The 21660-nt window shown below is 37.2% G+C and overlaps 2 protein-coding genes across 5 annotated transcripts; one reads left to right on the top strand and one right to left on the bottom strand.

The window, feature by feature from the left end:
• Positions 1-1560: 1560 nt before the first annotated feature.
• LOC134674779 (trafficking protein particle complex subunit 3) lies at positions 1561-6224 on the bottom strand. The gene is made up of 4 exons (XM_063532911.1): positions 6059-6224; positions 5778-5983; positions 3410-3608; positions 1561-2889 (listed from the first exon to the last, which is right to left on the bottom strand). Exons 1-4 carry the CDS (start codon positions 6095-6097, stop codon positions 2803-2805), a joined length of 531 nt encoding a protein of 176 aa, XP_063388981.1. The 5' UTR covers positions 6098-6224; the 3' UTR covers positions 1561-2802.
• A 3162-nt stretch (positions 6225-9386) lies between these two features.
• Positions 9387-21600, top strand: LOC134674430 (uncharacterized). Of its 4 annotated transcripts, none has more exons than XM_063532497.1 (7): positions 9387-9819; positions 10295-10409; positions 11191-13761; positions 13837-16729; positions 19500-19615; positions 20274-20425; positions 21377-21600. In XM_063532497.1, the coding sequence occupies exons 1-7, from the start codon at positions 9505-9507 to the stop codon at positions 21443-21445; spliced, it is 6231 nt and encodes a 2076-aa protein (XP_063388567.1). In that variant the 5' UTR covers positions 9387-9504; the 3' UTR covers positions 21446-21600. The 4 variants fall into 4 exon arrangements, 3 of the variants coding, with proteins under 3 accessions (XP_063388567.1, XP_063388568.1, XP_063388566.1); XM_063532498.1 differs by having other exon boundaries at positions 11191-16277; positions 16455-16729; XR_010099608.1 differs by lacking the exon at positions 21377-21600 and adding an exon at positions 16799-16896 and having other exon boundaries at positions 11191-16729; positions 20274-20365.
• Positions 21601-21660: the final 60 nt, after the last annotated feature.

Raw genomic sequence — 21660 nt, 5'->3', positions numbered from 1 at the left:
ATACGGTTAGGTTATCAGATTATTTACGTATATACGTCCGGACATCAAAGCTTTTTTGTCCAAGCTGAAGCGGAGACCTTCGCTACCGCTTCGGTTAAACAATTACCTCCCGCCTAATAAGAGCGTTTTCACATTGACCGATCCGATATCGGATGTCGGAAGGAAGTAAAATATAAGATATATGTTTCTCTGTATTTATATATGCATTTAATAAAACATTATTACTAAAAAACGATAAATAACGCAAAAAAGGCAGACAATACCAATGGCACTCTCCTGCATGTTTTTGTCATTAGGCGCCTTCCGACATCCGATATCGGAAAGGCCCTTCCGATAAATTCAGTCAGCTGTCAGACCGATATTTGTTTGTGTGTGTATGTATAGGCATAATGTTTATTGTAGTGTGCGTGACCTCTAAAGACGGGGCCCGGGCGCGCCCCTGCGGCACAGAATAAATAATAGTACATAATACTAGGTACAGAAGACTCACTATCTAACAAAACGCGTCTGTTACGATCAGGACAGACATGGCCGCTAGGCTAATAGGTGGCGACAGCGCCACGCGGGGCTTATTGCTAGCCACCAAAATTGGGGTGTAACGGATGTACTTGTAGCTACCTGTAGCAAAGCGACGAAATCGCGGAGTGAGCCACGCCTGCCTGCGGTCTGATTACGGGGTTGTAGGATCCTACATCCGGTATCGGATAGGACAATGTGAAAACCAATGACAGCCTTCACAAGGACCTTCACACGGACACAGACACATCTCCCAGATCACGCCTATCTATTCTGTCACAGACATAAAACAGATGCATCACAATGAGTTCGTTAGCAGCGAGTGCACTCGTATAAAGTGCTCTAGAACAGTCGCGCAGTCATAATCCCAGGCTGTCGAGCCTATAGCAGTGAAGTACAAGGCGTACTTATTATACCTACTTCACTTCACGTAGCTTTACTGTACTGTCTGACGTTAGCGGTATATAGGGCGGGGTTAAATGGGCCACTGAGGACAGTGCCGCCCTCTATTTTATTATTTTATGTATATAAATGTTATATGCGTCGTAAGAAATTAAAAGACTGGCACACGAAGGAAATTATTGGCGTTTACTCCACCGACAAGAGCAAAGCTCTTTAGTTATGCTGATGATGATAATGAAATGTTATATAGTCGAACCAGCATAAACTAATTTAAATTTCAGCTCTATAGCACTAACGATCACGAATCAAAGCCGCGGACGGACAGATAGACGAAGCCCTTAGAAGAGCCACCCCACATCTAGCGTCCCTCGAGCGTCGGCGTCTGGTCAGCGCTATGGAAAATGACGTCGCTGCGCAGTTGCGTCGAGCAGCGGCCATAGAATTGTAGACGCCGAGGCTCGAAAGACGCCAGATGTGGCCACGATTTTCCAAAAACTGCTTTCTTCCACCTTAATAAGATTTCCCGCATAGGTTATACGCTATTTTACACTTGTCCCAGCAGTTTAAGCAGTAAAAAAGACATCTATGTAGGTAATACATATATGATGTATAATTAAAGATATGTATTTATAAATATTGCGTATATTTTATTCTCATTTAAACTAGCATTTTAACTTATATACAGAATACAAAAAATGACTACAAAATAACTACAAAATGACTACACTATTCAAAGCTTTGCACTTAATATATTGAAGGTGCCTTAGTTAATTCCAAAAAAAATAAACTTAAAAACTGTAAGTTTTTTTAATTTTTTTTTATTTAAGCCGGAAAACCACTAATTTATGATTAGTTTTCAATCTTCAATTTAGCAAATAAAATGAGTAGGTACCTACTAAAGATCTTTTCAGAACAGCACAATCATATGAGTCCTGGGGCCCGATTTTTGTATTTCGATCGGCCGATTTCGTCACTCGAAAATCAGCGGAAAACGGCGAAATGCTAATTTTTGAAATACGAGCGATCGAAATTTGGAATCTAGTGGTATTGACCACTCGATTTCAATTCTATAAGTAGAACTTAAACGCCTAGTAGTGGAGATATCATTTAACGAAATACACGAAATCGAGTGGTCAAATATCAAAAATCGGCCCCCTGACTAAAAACAAACTCCTGAGGTTGTTTTTATTAATTTATAAATATGTTTGGAAAATCTTTAGTGTTGGTACTTTTATTATTATTTAACAGATTAGATGTGCTCTTCATATGCTCATGTTTGCATCACAATTCATAAACAAAGTAAACCCATCATTTTAATGTTACCGTCGGCAGCTATCCGTCAATAGATGGCGTGCAAACTTGTTTGATATAGCGCCATCTTGTAGTTTTTTACAGAACTTGCTGCCAACAAAGAAGTACTATTCGCTTCGTGCATAATTGTGGCGCCGTCTTTGGTGGGTGTGAGAAAACACGCACGAAAGTTCATATTTTCACCAAGTCGTGTGTTGGTATAATGATAATGGTAATATTGGTAATATAATTTTTCATGAAAAATCCGGGTTTTTTTTTTATGAGAGAAGAAACAAGCAGGCAATTCGCCTGATGGTAAGCAATTACCATTACAACACCAGTTGGTCTAGCATGAGTTGCGTTCTCGCGCGCGACTCCATACGTCTAGCGCGACTTCAAGTATGGACTCGCGAACTTATGCTAGACCGCCAGAGAGGGGTTGAAAGTGCCGTTATATAATATGGGAATAGACTCTTTGCTGGAAGATTACTAAAAGTGTATGTGTGATTGATAACCAGTAAGCGGACAAAGTGCAATCTTAACTAGCCGCTTGAGTATAATATAAACAATAATAAAATAACTAACAGTCCATGTTTAGTCCTCTCCAGCTGGCACGGCGTCTTCTAGCCTCTTGATGTATTTGACCCGGAGCTCGGTCACGGGATCACCTTTCAGTTGATCCTGGAAATGATAAATTTCTAAAATCATTTTGTTTTTTTATACACTTGGCAGACAAATTTGAATCCCTTCCTTACAAATACATACATAAGTTAAAATGACAATGATTCATAGCTAATTCAGGCCAGAAACGCGTTTTTGAAAAACGCCATTGCGAAATAAAATTGATCTTTTATCATTTTAAAATTGACTCTTTTCCATTAACAGTGATTCACATCGGAGGTAGGTAGGTAGGTAGGTAGGTAGGAGGTAGAGGTCAAAGCAATACTAAGGATATAAAAAAATTACCCTTGTATGCCCTGCTTATTTCTGTTGAGCAACAATATGCAGCAGTAAGTATCTAGGTAAGTTACTTATTATTAAAGAGTAATATACTGCCCTCCTAAGCCGAATAGCGCTATCTCAAAAACAAATGATTTTCAAAATGGAATTCTCAGTAATAGAAACTAAAGTATAAGTTAGCAATGAATTTTCTTTTGAGATAACGCTCTTTGGCTTAGCAGGGCAGTATACACATATTTACCTGAACAAACCAGCACTGCACTTCCAGCTGCACCATTTGCAACGCGCCCCGAATAGCCCCCGGTATCAGCATGCAGTACTTAAGGCCGTTGTTGGGCATCTCCACCCACTCGCTCAGCGGACACTGGTCCCAGACCAGCGAGAACTCATCCCCGGAACTACTCCAGCTGGTCACTGTTGGCTGCATGTTTAGGTATAACCTGGAATATTGAAACATATATAGGTTTGTCATTAAATATTAAAATATCTGGGAAACATATAAAAAATCAAAAATGCGCGTTGTCCCAGAGATAAGATAGCAATAACAAGGGGGTAAGTAGCCACAAGTGATCCTATGAGGGTTCTATTTTTTTTCTTTTGAGGTACAGAACCCTAAAAACATGACTATGAACTATAGAAGTTATGGTTTCTGCAAGAAAATAGGGAGGAAAATTACCCAAGACTATCTCACCACTCATTAGGGTTGACAACCGTACTATATTATATAGTATTGTACTATATTTTGGCTCTCTGTACTATATATATTTGGAAAAATATATAGTACGCTAAAATACTATATTTTCGATTAAACGTAAATTACACCCATGTTTAGTATTTTATCTAAAAGTGCTATGTTTTTTTTGAAATGTACTATATTTTTGATGCCTTATTCTGGAAAATACTATATTCCACCAAAAAAAAGTTGGCAACCCTACGCACAATCTATAAGGTAGTAAAACCTTACTCTCCAAATTTCAGCTAGCATCTTGTTTTTTGTGACTATACAACACCAAGAAATCAGCCTATCCTTGCTCACTACTGAGTAAGGGGTCATCCATTAATTACGTCACACGAATTTCTAGGTTTTTTAACCCCTCCCCCCTCCTTGTCACACTTGGTCACATTTGGCAAACCCCTCCCCCCCCTAGTGTGACGTCACATTTTTTCTACGAAATCGCCAAATCGAATTAAGTAAGTATTATTAACCCTTTACCTACGGGTGTCAACCAGAGTTGCCAGTAAGGCAACACCGCTGCAGTACGGGTGTCAACTATAGTTGATCGAAGTAATGGTCATGTTCAACATTTTTTTTAAACAAATCGAGACCTTGTGGCTTGGTAATAGTGGTCACATTATGCACTGTGATTAGTATAGATACAAAGAAAAAAATATCATAATATTTCGGTAGATGGCTCTGACATAAACATAATTTTAAAATTACCGCTTTTTTGCTGGCAACTGGAGTTGACACCCGTACTACAGAGGTGCTAATAATTGAATTCAATATGGCGGACAATAGTGTTGTTTTCAAATTTCATCAACTTGTTGTCGATATGAGAGTACGGCGTGGGAGTGTTTGGAGTGTTATTTTTAGTGTTTTTTACCGTTTTTGGTTCAAATGTTGGAATTTAACATGTTATGAAATCATTATTAGGTACTATTGTACCTAAAAATAATTTCACCACAATCCTAACTTCTTAAATTTCTGTTCTACATTTACTAGGTTATCGATAGGTATATCGACAAATGTGTCGATAGACGCACATCACTATTTTCCAAAAGTGGCAAATTGTTTTCGTGCAACGTTTTTTGTGATTGATTTTTATGCATTAATTTCATAATTATCGTTATTTAAGTGTTTATTTGTGTTAAGTATATTATAAACTAATGATTTTAAACGTAAACTTGTGAGATCCGCGAGTAGTAACTTAAAAATCTTCAATTTCTCAGTGACTGGTACATTGCTTGATAGCAGAAAAAATAGTGAATATTATTACTCCAAGTGATTAGTTATTGATTAAGCACATTATACTTATTGTGTGTGTGAAGTTTCAAGTGTGTAGCTGTAATACATCAAAAGTTACAAGTAAGTGAAATTATGCCTAACCGCTGACTCTCGCCAAAACATGCCCGTATTGGGCGGTGACGGAGCGATTAAATAGCCCGTAGGTAAAGGGTTAATATTTTTTCAAAATATTGTTGACGATATAAATATTAGTAATTTTACAACCCAAAACTGCTTAGGAAAGAAAATTAAACAAATAAAAACGTTATTTAATTGTACAGGGAATAAAATAATTTAAATAAATTTTCGGTTACTGATGAAGTTAAAGTGACGTCACAAAGTTTGTGTCTCCCCCCTCCCCCATGTCACAATATGTCACATTTTCTTGACCCCCTCCCTCCCCCTAAACGTGTGATGTAATTAATGGATGACCCCTAAGGGCTTCCTCATTTTAAACCTATTTATTGTCACTGTTCTGTGACAGCCTCAACCAGGTTACGTACTTAAGTAAATATTCTTTATTCTGCACAATACGGTTAAAAATACACAGAAAATGAAATACAGTTAAAAGCTAGGTAACAACTAGGCAGGTAGGTTAAATTACCTAAATGCCTGCTGAATTTTATCAGCAGTCTCCCTCATCTCCAGACAGCGGGTGGACGTAGTTCGGGCCAAGAAGTCTTCAATAAGACGCACACCCATATTATACCCGATTCTCTCAAGCTGCTTATTCACATCATCTGTATTATCAATCTCCTTCAACATCTGAGACACCAGAGCGCCGTAGGTGAGCGTCAACAGTTCTGAATTCTGAAAATTTAAACAAAAATATTAATGTTTGCAAGCCACGACAACGGAACGCAATGAACGGCTAATGATACTTACAACTTTCTTAGCGTCCAGTCTAGAGGTCTGACGAGACATTTTTAGCGCTGCTTTAGTATTTGAATTTATTTGAGAAGTATTCGTAATCCAATGTACGTCTTAAATATTTTTATTTTAATCGAAATGAGAAAATTCGGAAAATCTAAAACAGCCGCCCATATGTCAAATTATCTGTCACTGTCAATTTACGGTATTTCTAGTGTGACCAGATTAAAATAGTTAACATTTTATTAGCGTTTAAAAGTAATACTTAAACAGCTTCAAGACAATGTACATGGCAACCCCAATGTAGTGTGACCAACTTATAAATTTTACCCATTTTGGCATATAAATTTTTACTCATTAGTTCCTTTTAAAATCATGTGCAACGCGGAAAAACGGCGTCACCACGTTGTACGTCGCACGTCAGGAATCGGCATAGCTGGTAAAAGCAATTACAGGTAGAAAGCGCTTTTTAAAATTAAATATGATACATATACGATGAGAAAGTGAGACAGAAGATTATTTACAATGTACAGAAAATGACAAATATGAACATTTGCAGTCGGCGCCCTCTTCATTTAAGGATGTTAAGAATAGTGGTGGATACCTAACTATTTCAGAATATACTGCGTCAAGCAGATCTTGTCAGTAGAAAAAGGCGGCAAATTTGAAAAATGTAGGCGCGAAGGATTATCGTCCCATAGAAAATTTGAATTTCGCGCCTTTTTCTACTGACAAGATTTGCTTGACCGTCTATAATTTAGAACGAGACATTGAGACAATTTTGCAAAAATAAATAAAAACAACTTCTCGCCACATAAACTTTTTCCATTTTCCAGGTGTCAAGACTTTTTATAATAAATACACTACATACTACATAAAATATAAATACTACAAAATAAATAAAAAGTAAATATTGATATGACTATATCACACCACAAATAGTCTGCAGCGCAAATTAAAAAGTAGCTTTTAGAAATTAGCATGTGACAACACCCCAGAAAATGGATTAAAAAGTCTTGATACTTGTGAAATTTCTACCATATTTACCGTTTATGAAAATTTTAGGCCCCATTCGCACGAGAGATTTTTCAACGCTCGTGAAAAAAGGCGCTTTTTATCAAGCGTTGTTGGATTTTCGACTTTAAGCGTTGGTCGTTAAATCGAATTTAGCGTGTGGACACTGTAGACTGATTCAAGCGCTTTATTAACGCGCGTAGAAAAAGCTCTCCTCTCGTGTGAATGGGGCTTTAAGCTGTGCATTATGGTTCATCATCTCAGCCATAAGACGTCCACTGCTGAACATAGGCCTCCCACTTTTTTGGGGGGGTGAATGTCATAATCTCCACGCTTGGCAGGCGGGTTGGCGATCGCAGTCGAGTACACCGAATTTGAGGGACGCTGCTGCCCGTCCTGCGGTGGTCTTGGACGTGGTTTAAGGACATACCCGGGTCCTGGACGTAGTTTAAGGACATACCCGGGTCCATTCCAAATAAATTTAATTCCAACAATAGATGTCACTATTAATATGTATACATATACTAATGTTGATAAATAATATTGGGATAATGTGACATTTGGATTCATCAAAATAATTGAGCTTTTGTAATATCCGCCACGGCCTAGCGGTAAATAGGTACAAAAGGGCCTACCGCAAATACCAAAGTTCGCAAATTGCGGGTATCTTTCTCTTTTACTCCCATTAAGGCCTAATTTATATTGACAGAGAAATTGTCTCCAACTTGCGAACTTCGGTTTTCGGAAAAACGAAACAAACTATAAAAACAATAAACATACATTCAAAATAAATTTAAGCTTGAGCTAGTAGGTACCCATGCCGTAAGCATAAGCATGGAGGTTGTAGATTCGAGCTCGAAATGCAGCTATACCAATGAGTTTTTCGAAATGTTAGAGGAAGTTCATAAGGTAAGTACCATAGGCATAGGTACTTACTAAGTACCTATGCCTATACCTATTAGGTGTGTTCAATTTGCTGTGAAACCTTAGTCCAAACCAATATTATATGATCTACATATGGTGCAAATATTAAGATGTTTCATTCCACTTACCCGTCATCAACTACAAATTTTGTAAACATTGCCGTTTTTGAGCTTGAATCGCCTCGTGCTGATTTTTTACTAGTGTAAAATTATTCTTCATGCGGAAAAATAACTCCCGCACGCCGGTTTTGTAAGGTTTCGCCATGTTTTCCTCGTTAATCACAAAATCACAAAACACAACATATATTTAAACGATTTTGACAAACCACTGACAAACACACACCATAGAGAATGACGTTTAAAAACATTGCCATATATAGTTTTTAGGGTTCAGTACCCAAAGGGTAAAACGGGACCCTATTACTAAGACTTCGCTGTCCGTCTGTCCGTTACCAGGCTGTATCTCACGAACCGTGATAGCTAGACAGTTGAAATTTTCACAGATGATGTATTTCTGTTGCCGCTATAACAACAAATACTAAAAACAGAATAAAATAAAGATTTAAGTGGGGCTCCCATACAGCAAACGTGATTTTTGACCAAAGTTAAGCAACGTCGGGCGTGGTCGGTACTTGGATGGGTGACCGTTGTCTTTTTGCATTTTTTTCCGTTTTTTTTTGCTTTATGGTACGGAACCCTTCGTGCGCGAGTCCGACTCGCACTTGCCCGGTTTTTTAATTCGCTGTCAAATTATTGCGCTGCAAAGTTCAAATGGTCTAACTCTCGGAGTAATTAACAACGGAGACGCCATGTCTAAAATTTTCGGTACAAAATAGTCTGCCGTTTTTTGCGGGGGAGGGGCACATCAAATGTATAGGTACGTCATGTCAGATAAACGTCAGTCCATACATATGGTTGACCATTGGCCGCCTATTTTCGACAGAGGGGAACGCCTGTTAATGGCGGCTCCATTGTTAATTACTCCGAGGGTCTAACTATACTAGGTTAACGACAAACCTCGTTTCTAATATCATGCCTATATAGAAACACACAAAGTGGGTGTACTTATTGTGTTTAACTTCTTTTTACTTTTCAAGGCCAGGATCAATAGTAGTAGATTAAACAATGTGCTAAAGGTATCTGCCACCTTCTATTACTTTCACAAATAAAGATGTTAAATATAGTAACATCACAGTTCGCTTTCAAAATGATCCGTCTCACACTGTTTTAAATAAAGAGATTTTTTTGTAAAGCTATTACAGAATTTTAGATCCTTTGAAGCGTGGCGTGGTTTTATCCTTAACTATTGTGGCTGACTGTACTTTTGTGTTATTGAAATTTTGAGATTTCTTTACAAATATCCTGGCAACATTGAAACAAGCTTGCATTGTTTTGTTTATCGAAGAACGAAGACGTCAAGTTTTTAAAAATGTTTTGGGAAACCGTTTACGAGTAAATTGCGATGGTTTGGTTGTTTGTTAAAATTTGTTCTGGACGACATTTCCGAAAGCATTTATTGAAATAATGGAAGATGAAGCTGCTAGTGCAAGTAACGCAGATTTATCAAAATTGTTGAACGATTCGGATGAAAGACCACGATCAGCCGTGAACTCAGTGGTTCTTGACTATTATAAAAAATTTGGAAGGAAAAGGGATTTGGAGCAGTATTTTTCTTTAACAACGGCACAGAGTGATATCAGGGATCCGAGGAGCTTATTTTGGCGAAGAATGAAAGAACAAAGTGATACGTCAGACTCGGGTGAAAAGAAGAGTGAATCTTCAAACGAAATTTGCAGGATTTCGATTAAATGCTCCATTCCAGAGAGGTCTGAAACGGAGGTAAGTAATAATTGCATGTACAGTCGCCATAATATATATCGGAGCGGCCGAGGTGCTCAAAAACATCTGAACACGCTCTAGCGCCTTGACAATAGAGGCGTGTTCAGATATTAGTGAGCGCCTTGGCCGCTCCGATATATATTATGGCGACTGTACATTTACATTGTGCTGTTGTTTTAGTCTTATTTGAGTTAATATTGTCAGTAGACAACTTATTAATCACTAACACACCATAGTTACCTATTTTCTCCATATGGGGGCTCATATTTTCTGTTATTCGCCATAGTACTGCGTATTATGCATACAATTGTATGTTTAAACTGCTATGTTAACCCTTATAAGTAGACATAGAGACTTTTCTAGCACAAATAAGGCAGTGTTAGTGACTTCCTTCCGATATTTAATACATTTTTTATTTCAACTGCCTGCCGGCCTTACAAATAATAAAATAATAAAAAATGTCATAAAATTTCAGAGACGGGTATCACCATCAAATGATGAGTCGGAGTCCCCACCGATCATCACTGATGTCTTACCAGCCGTTTCACCTTCTGGAGATGAATCTGTTGATGACAATCATTCACAAAAATGTAAGTAGATATTTTTCACGCTTATTAATGTAATTTATAAACATGTGATAAAAACAAAAAACTATTACACAAAAATGACATTTCTAGTACATATGGTCCTATTTTCCTGCATTTGTCCAGAGCACTTTCCGTGCGAATGTATGTCAAAAGTTTTAAGAGCAATATGTACTGCAAAATGTTGTACCGTACATGTGCGAATAGGTGATTCTCAATTCGTGTCGATTTACAACACTCCTTCGGTCATGTTTTAATTTATCTCGCCATTCGTTTCGAATTTCCTGTTTTCTGCACTTGTATGGTAAATAACTATTCCAATATGCTTTTATTGCAGACTGTAACAGTTATTTCTACAATTTATCAAGGTGACTTTAATCCCAATGTCAATGAAATTGTATTCCCACTTTTCCCTGTTTTTCATATGTGTGGGAATAGGTGTACTCTCATGAGTCATTCCCATCAGTCCCCACCTTATGTATGGTGGTGGGGTTGCCTATACACTATTAATTTGCTTGAATAGAGTGTTCCTTACTTACTTATATAAATTGAGTTTGCATATTGTATTATTATTTGAATTCAATAAAATAAAATCAATATAAATATGTTTGAAACCTGATAGTCTTGACCCAATAAGAGGCATATTAAATATTAGAGTTGTTTGGATAATAATATTGTGTCAAATATTTAATTTTCTAAGTTGACATTGTTTCCAAATTGGCATTCTGTCACACCAGGGCTTAACATATTGTCGTTTCTAGCTCAAATATCTAATTATCAATTTCAGCTGCTGATGCAACATTAGACACCTCCATAAACAAGCCATTATCACCAACAAGTAGTATAACCTCACAGCGGAAGCTAGAGTGGGATTCTTTGGCAGATGTGGGCTATGGCAATGAAAGCGACAAGAAAACATCTGCTTCTAGTCTAAGCACTCTTGAAAGAGAAGTTCTGGCACAAAAACAACACTTTACACTTGACTATAAACAAAGTAGTGACTTAGGAATACCTACTGCCCATTCCACTCCAGTAGACCCAAATGACAGTAATCCGAAAACCAAAAAAGGACTGGGAAAGAAAACAATATCAATTTCAAGAAAAGATGTAGATTTAGTTGAAGTAAATGTACCACATAATATGGAAAATGTTCAACCAATCAATGTTAATTTGACAAAACAATTTTCTGTTAATTTACAAAAAGATGGCGGCATGACTATTGACAATGTGAAAAAAGATATTTCTATTTCACCAGAAAAAAAAGTTGACACTGAAATGAACACAGATGTAAAGTTTGATAAAGAAATACAAACATCTTTATTGAGATTGAAAGAAAAAGTCAAAAGTTCTAATGATTGTTTAGAAAACGCTACTACTTCTGCACCTCAAATTCCGATTCTTATATGCTTAAACACATTGCGACGCAAGCAAAGACGGAAGAAAATTAGGAAATCAAAAACAAAACTGAAAAGTAAACAGAAACTTATTAGAAGAAAACAAGTCATAGCTGAGAAAGACAAAAGTGGTGAACAAGTATCAGAAGCTGAAAGTTTTGAATACATGCCAGGACACATGTATAATCAAAATCAATTAAGAAAGCAAGATACAAACAGGTCTAACAATACCAATAATAATGTGGGCAACAAATCAAGCCTTGAATCAAGCGCAGTTCACACTACTGATTCAAGCAAAGAATCAAAATATTCTTTCAGCAAAGACCTTGATAACACTTTAAATGTTCTCAAATCAACATTGAAAGATAAATATGATTCTAACTTAAAAAAGAAGCTTGTGACAGATATAATTCATAGACTTCTAAAATCAAACTATGGGGAGGGTGAAGCTACACCTGAATTTTTATCTGTTTTGAGTTTAACTAGTAAGAAAACTCCAACAACCAGTACTTCAGAAGCAGATAACACTGAAGGAAAAGTGGTACATTCAAAACCCAAAAAATCAATACTTAGATCAAGTAAGTTTGATCCTCGAAATGTAGCTTCCACTTCGCAAAGCGCACCTAATTTGCCATCTGTAGTGGAAAGTGACAAACTTGTGACAACTTATTTATCCAAAATAGTGTCATCAACTACTACCGAAACTGACCTATCTAATAATTCAGCAAAAGATGTAACATCCTCTGATACAGTATTCACTCTAACATCGTCACAAGAACTTTATAAAAAATATATTAGTGCTCTTAAAAAAGAGGAGGCATATAAACAGCACTTGCGAGACAAAGAATTGTTTTTGAGACAGAAACTTGTTAGAACAGAACCTGTGAAAAAAGTACCGGCGCGTCTTGATATCAACAAGAATAGTAATTTAAAGGACCTAATTAAAGATTTAACTAGAAACAACTATGATGATGGTTCAGGTGATGCAAGTATATTAGAAGGAGGGAGTTCAAATTTCGACATTGTTAGACAAAGAGTACCCAGAAAACAAAGAAGTCATTCTGTATTTACTTTGTCTTCTGGCAATTCTGATATGCAAGACCGGACTTGTAATGCTAAAATTAGAATGCAGAAAAACAATGTGAATTCACCAAGAGAAGAACCTAATAAACATCAAAGAAATGTAGCTGGATCTTGCAATAGACCTGCTGTGACAGACAGCTCAGTTCAAGTAAATATAAATGTTCATGATAAACCAAACTCATATTTTCCACCTAAATTCGCTGAAGAAGAAAAATATGTTTGCTTGTGCACGGAAAATACACAAACTTGTCACCACAGACCTGATGAAGTTGAGGTATATAAGTGCCCTATCTCAAAGCCAGTACCTATATCTAAAAGCTGTGTAACTAATCGACAATTGTGTGGACATTCTGCTAGTTCATCATCAAAAGATGATATAAATACTGTCTCTTGTAGTAAACATCCAAAAAAATATAAACCCGTATCTTGCACAAGATGTTTACAAACTAAACTTAGTGTGCATCCGAATATTTCAGACCCCTCAGAGTCAGACTTAAATGTCATAGATAGTGCAGAATGTGTCAAACTGATTAACGAGCTATATAAAAAAGTTTCCAAGACTGGTTCAGAATGCCAATGTTCAACTGAAAAAGACTGCTATTCATATACCTGCAAATCTTCGAAGGACAACATACATCGCAATGATAGAGGAGAACAAGATAATCTTATTGAAGATTTAAACCAAATGGCACCTTTGATAGGTCAGAAACCTGTAGAAAAGACTGTTATTCAAAGTTGTGTTGGTTGTCACGAAACATTTACAAATCAGCCTGAAAATATTGCAGATAATATAGTAATTCCTATACAAGGAACTAATATGATGCTAAAACTGAGCATAGGTGGAAAGGCACTAAAAGAACAAGTACACAAAGAAATGCCGGGTAATGAACTTACGCTTGATAGAGAAATTACCACAGATAAAAGAAACCCCAGTCTAAAAGGTGTGTCTATTTCAGATGAACATTCTGAACCTTTGCAAGCCGATATGCCAAGCCAAACAAACCAAGAAAAATGTTTATCACCTCGAGACCCGGTACGTAGCAATTATAATACTGAAAAAGAAGATGAGATACAGAGAAAGAAAAATTTTGGTATTTTATCTGATTCCGGGATTGCTGGCCGCAGTACTTATCCGAAGAAGGTTCAAATCAATGAAAAGAAACCTCTCTTACGCTCTAACACTGATATGGGGAATCTTGGAGCAAGTTCCGGTGTGCAAACAGAAAACTTCACCATGGACAAAGAAACTCGTCCTTATCTTAGGACACAAACAAATCAAGATTTTACATCAAATAAGCAATCAAAGTCGATGGGTGATTGCAGATCGCAACCACAATCAATTAAAAGCACACCCAGTCAAAATAGTGTGTCCGAAAGCTCAAAATCCAGTACTGGAGAAAGATTCCATAGCTTTAATACTTCTAAAAATAAATATTCAGCGGAGAGGCAGAAGTTAAAGGAGCAAAAGGCCTACGATACTCTCACTGACGATGGAAACCCCAAAGATCTTATTTTAGAAACGATTAAGGATATTACTAAACGGTATTCGAAAAGGGATACCGACAAGCATAGTAAGAAGAAATGTTTTAAAGAAATCATAACTGCATTAAGTTATCTTTTGGATACTGATGACAGTGGTGATGGGGAACAAGAGTTTTCACAAAGCTCTAAAGGAGTTCAGTGTTCAAAGCAAAAAAGTTCCCAGTATGAGATTGCTAACGATTTCCTTAAAGATGCAGAGAGAAAAACGGAAAGAAGTGGTACCATCCCGGTTTTAGCCGCTAATGTATATCCGCAAAAAAGCAACACATATGAGAGAAATATTAAAACAGATTGTTCAAGTCGCGGGAGTAGACAAAGTAGACGTTTTAGCGAGGCAAGCGGAGTCGCCAACCCAAAAATGGAGCAAGCAACCGTCAAGTTTACCTGCGACAAAGGATGTGGATGTGATGGTACCTCTGAATGCAATGACTGCATGGGTCAATCTATGAAAACTGATTCGGGTAACGGTGGTGGAATATCTCCGAGGTCAGGAGGGAATTTAAAAATTGAAGCAAGCCAAAAAAGTGCGTCCTGCTCTACAGTAGTCGAACCAAATAATTCTGCTCAAGACCCCTATAGATTAGAAGAGGCTACACACAAATCTGAGGATAAGAAATCTTGTGCATATGATTCTTTAAAATCCACAAAAGAAAGTGGCATTCCACCAAATGATGTAAAAACTTGCGATATAGGATGTGGGTGTGATGGCTCCTCAGAATGCAAAGATTGTGAAGATCCTGACTCTCATAAACATGGTGGCAGCAGAGGTGACATAGAATCTGCGAGACGTAATACACAGGAATCTAGGGGCAGTTCACCAAGGGTAACAAAAACTACTTGCGATAAAGGTTGCGGTTGCGATGGTTCCTCGGAATGTAAGGATTGTATGGAGCCCCTTTCTCCAAAACGAAAAAGCCCACGCAGAGAGTCGGAAAAACCTAAAAATACTCAAGCACGATGCGGTTCACCAAAGAAAACAAAGAGAACCCGCGATAAAAGTTGTGGATGTGATATTTCACCAGAGTGCAATGACTGTGTTGATTGCCATTCTCCAAAGTCACCAACTGGAGAATGTGGAAAAGAATCCAGAAAACCTAGAAAAGTAGATAGATGTACATCCCCTAGGAAAACAGAAACCTGTGACAGAGGGTGTGGATGTGATGACTCATCAGAGTGCAGCGAATGTGTTGAATCTCGATCCCCAAGATATGGGATTGGAAAATGTAGAAAAGTATCCGTGAAGCCTAAAAAACAAGAGAGATGCACTTCACCAAGGAAAACGGAAACTTGCGACAAAGGGTGTGGATGTGATGGGTTATCAGACTGCAACGAATGTGTTGAATCCCAGCCTCTAAAATGTAGATCTGAAATCAAAGAATCTCAGTTTAAAAAACAAAGTAGAAGCACTTCACCTCGAAAACCAGAAGTCATTGACAAACGTTGCATGTATAGTAGTTTATCAGAGCGCGAAGATTTATCAAAGCCTAAACAACGAAGCAGATGTAACTCGCCCAAAAAACTACGAACCACGTGCGATAGAAGCTGCGGCTGCGTTGGTACTTCAGAATGTAAGGAATGCAGTCATAAAACTGGTACGTGTGACAGAGAAAGGACCAAAAGACAAGACGCAAAGAAATTTGTTAATAAATGCGTGCAGTCTACCGTAAGACGAGTAAAATCTTTATACTCTCATCACTGTGACGATTCTTCAGATATAGCGATTTCTACAGACCCACCGTGTTGTTCTACTGACTCTCCTACGTCTAAACTTGTACATAAGATTAAGAAGGAATGCGAGAAATATCAAAAGCGTTGCAAAGCTTGTAAGAAATGTCAAGCGTCCAGCACAACAACGGTAAGTTGCGATCATTGTAGACGTGAAAAGTCCCACAGGCACCATAGATGCAGATATCATAGAAGTAAATCCACGGAAAACATTAAAAAGAAATGTGTCGCATACAATTTAATTGTTCAAACGTCAGATAGTTTAATAAGTGAGGAAGCAGTTTTTGAACGATATCGCCCATTGCAGAATGTTATAGTGAGAGTCCCCAAATACAAGCAAGCGAACGTGCCTTTCAAAGAAGCTTGTTCTAAAATAGAACAGAAATTGCCCTATTGTGATACACGCTTTGAACCTAAGGGCAGGTCTCAAAGCTGGCCCAATGAGTGCGGAATTTCTAGTACGGATGACGTCAAAATAGCAAATGCGTGTACTGTCAGGGATTACTTGGAGAAAAATCGTCCTGACTTTGTGGACAGATGCGAAACCCGTCAAAACTGCATCAGGATGACAAGCGAGTCTAGGTAAGTTCATGAGTACTGTATTTTGAAATTGTAAATAGCCCAAGAACTTACCAATATTTCTTACTTCAGAAATGAAATCCAGCCTGTCACCCCTCGAATGAATATGGTCATAGTTCATACCCCAAATTGCACGGGTTGCACCAGACAAAAAGGCACGTATTGTGAAGGTATTTGATTCCATAATTCCGTGCACCTAGTTTTGAAAATAATATAATGTATTACAGTAGTACATTAGTTAGATTCAAAGAGTAATTGATTATAGAATAGGTGTCAAGTCTAAGGATAAATCATGTCCCCGAGTTTGAGAGCTAAACTAGATGGTGTAATACGCCAGTACTGTATTGTGGTACATGAATCATCAAACGTAATTTTTTTGAGACCAGCGTTACCGCAAACTGTACGAAGCGTGCAGTGACATCTAGGTACGTAAGCTGCAAAATTCAAGGCACGATTTAAACTTAAACTCTGTACCTCTTCTACTATTAATAACCCTTTGGTTAGTATTTATTGATCCCATTTACATAAATAGAAATTTAACAGTGATTAAAAATAAAGATTCTGTTTTAGAGGGCTTGAAATTGTGTAACAGGTATTGGTAAGTTCGCACCTTATTTTCCTTATTAACTTATTATATTGTACTAGACGGGCCCGCAGCTCCGCTCGCGTAAATGAAATAAAGAGTTCGTCTTATGTTTAGTTAAATACCGACATTATTATGTATTCAACCCTGCCATGGTTTAAAACTGTGATAGGGATTTCTTATTTGTAGCCGTTATTTGGATAACTCAATTCGCAAATTTGTCAAAAAATTATGTGATTTGATAAAAGGCAAGATTGTATTTTATCATCTACACGTATTTATTTAAAACTTGTTTCAAGATAAAATTATTATTTGTTCTTAGAAGCCTAGTTGCAAAAACGTTCATTAGATTAATTTTCGCCTTAAGACGAATATGGACGACCACCGCCCTTAAATCGCCTTTTCATACAAACATAGGTAGTCTAGTCCTCTCGGTCTTGCGATAGCTCTCGCCAGTCGCCATGGCCGAGGTTGAGCAGGTCTTGAGCAACTACGTCGTTTCAGCGGTACCTAGGACGTCCACTCGGGCGTCTCCCATTTTGTTGTCCCAAGTACCTGCGCTCTCTTCACGGCACGATCCTCTCCCATTCTCTCTAAGTGTCCGAGCCACCACTGAATTTAGCCGCTTTTGTCTCTCAATATTTCGCCACTATATCGGACCACATCCTTATTTCTATGGCAACAAAATTATATTACGATATTTGGCTGACTGTTGACTGTATATTTGCTTATTTTTATCAGGTCGCTCAATAATATCTGAACATGCACTTTAATCTACCTACATAACTTACTATCAACTTTGTATTTTTGGCCCATCTCAGCATTCTTAGCCCGTTCCCCGGACGAATGGCAATGTTTGCCGAAGCCGTGAAAGTCGATCTGAATAATATAACTCAAAAATAAATTTAAAACAACAAAATACAAATTGATAACAATAATATAGTAATTACTTTGATTGATAAGAATGATAAGTCATATATGACATAAATCACTCGTATGGGCTCTGTAGACTAAGGTTGAGGTTGACAGCACTTTTTATTTTACTTCATGTAAAAAAACTCAGAAATACCTGTATACCAATATGACAAACATAATTTAGTTTACTTTAACTTAGGGATTTTTTGGTCTAATCTGTAGCCCCGCCAAACGAAAGCAACCGAGAGTTGCCGAGAGATGGCCGAATAAAGTTATTTTGAAAATTTCATTTGCTTATTGTAAATTAAATACGCATCGAAAGCGATAAATTTTATGTTCTAGTTATATTCTCATATTTAGATAATAGATTGGAACAGTTTTTTCTTATCATACGTGCGTCGTATTCGAGAAACGTGTCAAAAACTTTTTTAGAAATTTGTAAGGCGCCATCTCGCTTCTTCTCTCGTTTTTTATCCCGTTCTGGTTTTTCAATTTTATATATATGATTCTATCAACATATTATTGTGCTTAATATTGAAATAAGCATGTCACTTTGTTGCTTCAGTATTTAAAAAAACCGGGCAAGTGCGAGTCGGACTCGCGCACGAAGGGTTCCGTACCATAATGCAAAAAAAAAAAAACAAAAAAAAGCAAAAAAAAAAAACGGTCACCCATCCAAGTACTGACCCCTCCCGACGTTGCTTAACTTTGGTCAAAAATCACGTTTGTTGTATGGGAGCCCCATTTAAATCTTTATTTTATTCTGTTTTTAGTATTTGTTGTTATAGCGGCAACAGAAATACATCATCTGTGAAAATTTCAACTATCTAGCTATCACGGTTCGTGAGATACAGTCTGGTGTCAGACGGACGGACGGACAGCGAAGTCTTAGTAATAGGGTCCCGTTTTACCCTTTGGGTACGGAACCCTAAAAAGACTCCAATTTGACGGTAAATGAGAGTTGAGAAACGTCTTTATAGACATTCCAGCAGATTTTCGTTGACTGATTGTTGACGTTTAAATAAAGCTTACATCATCTGGGACAAAATCGCTGCGTACTTAGCTTGGTCTATCTCTACCATTATGCTTTTTACTTTCGAAAATGCCACAAAACTGTTTATGGCTATTAAAAAATCTTACGAAATAAAAAAGATACTTCAGTGAACCATCTGTAAAAGTATTTCAAAAATAGCGTTAGGTAAGAGCCATCTTGTTGAATGTTCTCTTCAATATGATGAAATGCTATAAATTAATTATAATCTGTATATTTTGCAGAGCCAAGGAACGCTCAGAACTGCGAGAACAATTGGTGGGACTGGGGTCCTTGCCAACATTGAATGATGAAGAGTTAATATATCTAGCGAAGCAACTTGGCTCAAGACGTAAACGACGTAAGTTAAACTTATTTACTAATATTTTACCATGGTTTGCTGACAATTTGCAAACCTTATTTCAAGGTCATAGAGTCCATATCTACTTTTTTGATATTAAAATAATTTTGACATGAAGTCCGGCATAAATATGTAGAAAATTGTTGAGAGAGCTACAGAGCTTCTACAAGCAATACATGATGCAAACATCCATACATCCATCTGCTTCTTCTACGCCGCATAAGTACGCTCTAAGTTTTTTTTTTGACATTTGATATTTGCTGTTGACATACATGTGATAACGGATATTTTATAATTTATAGACCAAAATACTACGTATTTCATCAATAATTGTACATCGATGCCTTGATTTATTTATATAAAGCTGTGTAATAAGAAATACTTACACGTCGTTTTAGCAGATCATTAATAAAGATCTTTGAATCAGATCACAACAAAATCCGGTAACTTGAAATTATGGCCAACCGCCTTTAAAACACGTTTAATGTTATCTTCTGAGTTTTGTTTTAAAGTTAAAGTCTTTTCGGCAAGAGAAGAGTCGTGGAATCTATTGGACCCCATACATTCGACGATTTTTCTCTTTCCGCACAAACTTTATTCATTTTGATGCTTTAAGTAACGTTGGAAGTGTTAATAATTTGATGTGTATATCCTTCAGCACTGCAACAAAAAATTATGACCGAAAGAGAAATGAAAAAACATTCTGAGAAGATATACAAATCGCTGCCTGAAGTAGTGCAAAAGAAAGAAGAGGCTAAAAAGGAGAATATTAAGAAAACTAATTTGCTGATGGCGAATATTTTTAAAAAGGTAAATATTTTGCAAGTAATAAAGTTCATGCTGCATGAACGTGTAGTCGTTTAAAACACTCGTTTCGCTTCAGTATTAAAAAATCACAATAGTCGGGGTTGGGGCAGTCGTGGCTCACTGCGCGATTTCGTCGCTTTGCTACAGGTACAGTACAAAGTACATCCGTTCCACACCAATTTTGGCGGCTAGCCATAAGCCGCGCGTGGCGCTGTCGCCACCTAGCGGCCATATCTGTCCTGATCGTAACAGACGCGTTTTGTTTGAGAGTGAGTCTTCTGTACCTAGTACTATTGTTTATTCCGTGGTTGAGGGTTACAAATGGCGGACTTAAGTGCCCCCAGCAAGCTCAGTTCTCCAAACTAACGTAGTTACGCTCTCATTTTAAAACAACTAGCTAGTTTGCTGTGAAACTTTGTACTTACAATGGGATAAGGTATATCTAGTTTATGTAGCTTCAGATACCATAGTTAAAAAAATACAGCTAATTTAAGTTTTTCATAAAATTACTTGTTTTTGCTCTATTTTGTTTGTTTTATAAACTGGAGCTATATAAACTAATTACAGGACTAGATATACCTCATGCCATTGTATGTGCAAAGTTTCATTACAATCCAACACGTAGTGTTAAAATGAGTACGAAACTCCGTTTGTATGGGAAGGTGAAATTTGCTCAAGCTTGCTGGGAACTCTTAGGGTCACCCCACATCTAGCGTCTTTCGAGCGTCGGCGTCTGGTCAGCGCTATGGAAAATGACGTCGCTGCGCAGTTGCGTCGACGTTGTGTCGAGCAGCGGCCATAGAGTTGTAGACGCCGACGCTCGAAAGACGCTAGATGTGGGGTGGCCCTTAATTATTTGTCAAACATGAAATAAAACAGAAACTTATACTTGTAATCTTATATTTATTTATGTTATGTCACTGTATATTGTATGTTTATATATCTTTATTTCAGAATCTGCAAAAGAAAGCACTGAGCGGTGATGTAAACATATCGAACTACAGCCAAGTTGTGAAAATTTGACACATACAAAGTAAGATTGTTGCTATATTATTATTTCAATGATTCTACTAAAGCGGACATTAATATATATTTGACGTTTTTATGGCGCGTATTTTATACAAGGTGTTAGATTGGTTATATCTTTGATGTTTATGAAATAAATTTATTCCATGATACTCTTGCATTTGAATTATATCTTAAATTCCGAATTTAAGAAGTTGATAACTCGAGATGTA

This window comes from Cydia fagiglandana, chromosome 20, assembly GCF_963556715.1.
Source record: "Cydia fagiglandana chromosome 20, ilCydFagi1.1, whole genome shotgun sequence".
Taxonomy (NCBI): domain Eukaryota; kingdom Metazoa; phylum Arthropoda; class Insecta; order Lepidoptera; family Tortricidae; genus Cydia; species Cydia fagiglandana.
This window is presented reverse-complemented; position numbering and strand designations above follow the sequence as displayed.

Coding starts and splice junctions, on each gene's coding strand:
- LOC134674430 (XM_063532496.1), top strand. CDS start 9,505: ATGGAAGATGAAGCTGCTAGTGCAAGTAACGCAGATTTATCAAAATTG. Junction 9,820..10,294: donor CAGAGAGGTCTGAAACGGAG/GTAAGTAATAAT, acceptor ATAAAATTTCAG/AGACGGGTATCACCATCAAA. Junction 10,410..11,190: donor TGACAATCATTCACAAAAAT/GTAAGTAGATAT, acceptor TATCAATTTCAG/CTGCTGATGCAACATTAGAC.
- LOC134674779 (XM_063532911.1), bottom strand. CDS start 6,097: ATGTCTCGTCAGACCTCTAGACTGGACGCTAAGAAAGTT. Junction 3,609..5,777: donor AAAATTCAGCAGGCATTTAG/GTAATTTAACCT, acceptor TCAATATTCCAG/GTTATACCTAAACATGCAGC. Junction 2,890..3,409: donor TGCAGTGCTGGTTTGTTCAG/GTAAATATGTGT, acceptor TATCATTTCCAG/GATCAACTGAAAGGTGATCC.